This window comes from Malus sylvestris, chromosome 7, assembly GCF_916048215.2.
Source record: "Malus sylvestris chromosome 7, drMalSylv7.2, whole genome shotgun sequence".
Lineage (NCBI taxonomy): Eukaryota > Viridiplantae > Streptophyta > Magnoliopsida > Rosales > Rosaceae > Malus > Malus sylvestris.
In genome coordinates, this window is record NC_062266.1 from 18,570,528 (window position 1) to 18,573,202 (window position 2,675).

Sequence of the window (2,675 nt, forward strand, 5' to 3'; positions counted from 1 at the left end):
TACATTTTGGTGCATACATTTAGGTATACACATTTTGGTACATGCATTTCGATACAAATATTTAGGTACATTAATTCAATATAATACATTTCAGTACTAACATTTCGGTGCAACATTTCGGTACATACATTTACGTACATTAATATAATATAATACATTTCGGTGCATATACACCAGGTTTGTTTTAAATTTCAATCTTCTTGAAGGATTAAAGTTAAAAAATCCCTATAGTTTTTCTTTCTTTCAAGCTTTACGTCTCACTGTCAACCAAAATCATATCATTCTTTTATTGAGCGATATTCTATTCTAACCGGGGTAAGGATTTTAATGTCTCATTTTTTTGTACAACTTGCCAATGGACAAGCTATAATTAGGTTTTAAACTCGCCAATCAAGAGACTTTAACTCGAGACCTCCCAGTTATAAGTGGAGCATTGTAACACTATTCACAAGCATATCATTTAGAAAGCAAGAATAAAAAAAAAAAAAAAAAAGAGTCTAAACATATGTATATATATAGTAACACAAAATATACAAAAGACTAAAGCCTAACGCATAACATATACTAATATGGATTCTGCGGGTACTTTGATCACATTTAATTTCTTTTTCTTGATCACATGGTCAACAGTTAACGTGTACAATTGTTTTTTTATACAAGAGGATACTAAGGGAAGGGGACTTGAACACATGACTCGGACTCTCGGATGCAAAGTAGACTTTCTTAACCCACTTGATCTACAAATCTCTCGCCAACTTGTGCAAAGGGTTAATATATAAGTACAAATGCCAATGAAAGATGATATATAGTGAACTTGTTAATTAAAACCTAGAGAGGAACTGCATTTGCTTCAGTAGAGGAGCTAGGGTTTCCATGAGTTTCTCGCAAGGATGATTGTGAGTTCCTTCATACGTTGTCACGACGATGCTTGTGTCTTTAGACAGCCTCTGGACCTGTTTTTTCACATTGCATGTGTGATGTGTGCAGCGATAATAGCTCCTACAATACATAATTAATTGAGTAAATGCCCTAATAGTATCATTGTGCTTAACTAGCTGGACAAAAATAAACTACACCAACATATAAACTTTTGAATCATTCACTGAATATATATTGTCACACAGTTATATATGGAGGGTCCTATCCTATATAATACACATAACCAAATAATTACAGGAGTTTTGGATTCAAAATGCTAGCTAGACAACCTCAAAGGTTGCTAGCTAGAGCATAATGTACCTATATGATTGGTCCAATTAATGGCTTCTTCTTTATAGTATAAATTAGTCTAATTTCCCTAATCAATTTAATATTGGTATTTTAAATGACTTGGGAGCTCTTTTTTGTGGGAAAAATGTTTTGTTAGAATTGTATTTTCTACTAACAATATACTTTTTCGTTAGATTCATATTTTTCTATTAAAAGTACATATAGGATTCGGATTTTGAAGTTTTGGATCATAAATTTCTGATGACTTCAAATGACAAATATTCATGTAGTCAATTTTCTTCTTGGGTCAGGCTAAATGTTTTGCTATATTAACCCTAGTCATGCAAACAATTTGACTAAATAACTTGATTCCCTATGTTCATTAGAGAATTCACAAGTTCTGACAAATTATGCAGCTAAAACGATGAATATATATAACATTTATGTCTCGGATTCCCTTTATTCACTAGCCAGCGAAGTAACCAGTACTCATTATTTTCAAAATTTTGATTTCTAGAATAATAAATTTGTTCCCTAGCTATATTGATACATGGTATGAACAATGTGTTCATATTTATAACATTTATAAAAGAAAAAATAATGAATAAACCTGGGATATGTGCTGTTCTTGACCGCTTTCTGTCCATATTTTCTCCAGCGGTAGCCATCATCAAGAATATCATCCGTACTCCGAGTCTGGAACGCAAACCTAGGTCGGCTTGCCGCTGCTTTTCTCATCCTACCCCCAGCTTTCCTTTTAATACCCACCTTTTCTTCCTGATCTGCAGCTTCACTAATAATATTCCCAGCAGAGCCACTAATATTTTTATCCACCATAGCCATAGGCTTAAAACTATTATTAATCTTATCATGACTAAGCCAGCCAACCGCTTGAGTACCACCAGAGAGAAGGCTGACCCAGTCAGTATCTAGAAGATCAGGAGGGTTGGTCATCAATGAGGAGGATGACGAGGATGTGAAGAGATAGGGAGGAGGAAGAGGAGGGTTTTGGGATGGCGGGGGCAACAAGAATGGTAACGATAAGGGCGGCAATTGGGAGGTTAATGGAGGTGAATTATGCTGTTGATGATGATCCTCCATTTATAATTAATATGAGTGATCTGATTATAATTACTGAATAATCAGAATAATGATGTGAAAGGAAGCGAGCATGTTTGATGGAGGGAAGTATATATGAAGTCCTCTCCAGCAAGGTGGTGGAAGGTGAGAAGAAGTTGGACTGACGTACACGAACAAAGTTAGAGAGAGAGAGAGAGATGTTGTTTGCTTAGGGTTGAATTAAATGAGAGGATGGTTTTAATTGCCGTTTTTGGTATAACCCTATGTTGTTTACCCTAGCTAGGGTAAAAGCTAAGGCCAACCACATCTCAACTACTTCTGTTCAACTGCAAATTTCAAGTACAAAAGGTGACGTGCCTCAATATACATAACGTTATCATCTATGC

The 2,675-nt window shown here is 35.0% G+C and overlaps 1 protein-coding gene across 1 annotated transcript; it reads right to left on the reverse strand.

The window, feature by feature from the left end:
- Positions 1-494: 494 nt before the first annotated feature.
- On the reverse strand, positions 495-2,452 carry LOC126628148 (probable WRKY transcription factor 24). Its single transcript, XM_050297736.1, has 2 exons — positions 1,820-2,452; positions 495-999 (listed from the first exon to the last, which is right to left on the reverse strand). Exons 1-2 carry the CDS (start codon positions 2,308-2,310, stop codon positions 822-824), a joined length of 669 nt encoding a protein of 222 aa, XP_050153693.1. The 5' UTR covers positions 2,311-2,452; the 3' UTR covers positions 495-821.
- Positions 2,453-2,675: the final 223 nt, after the last annotated feature.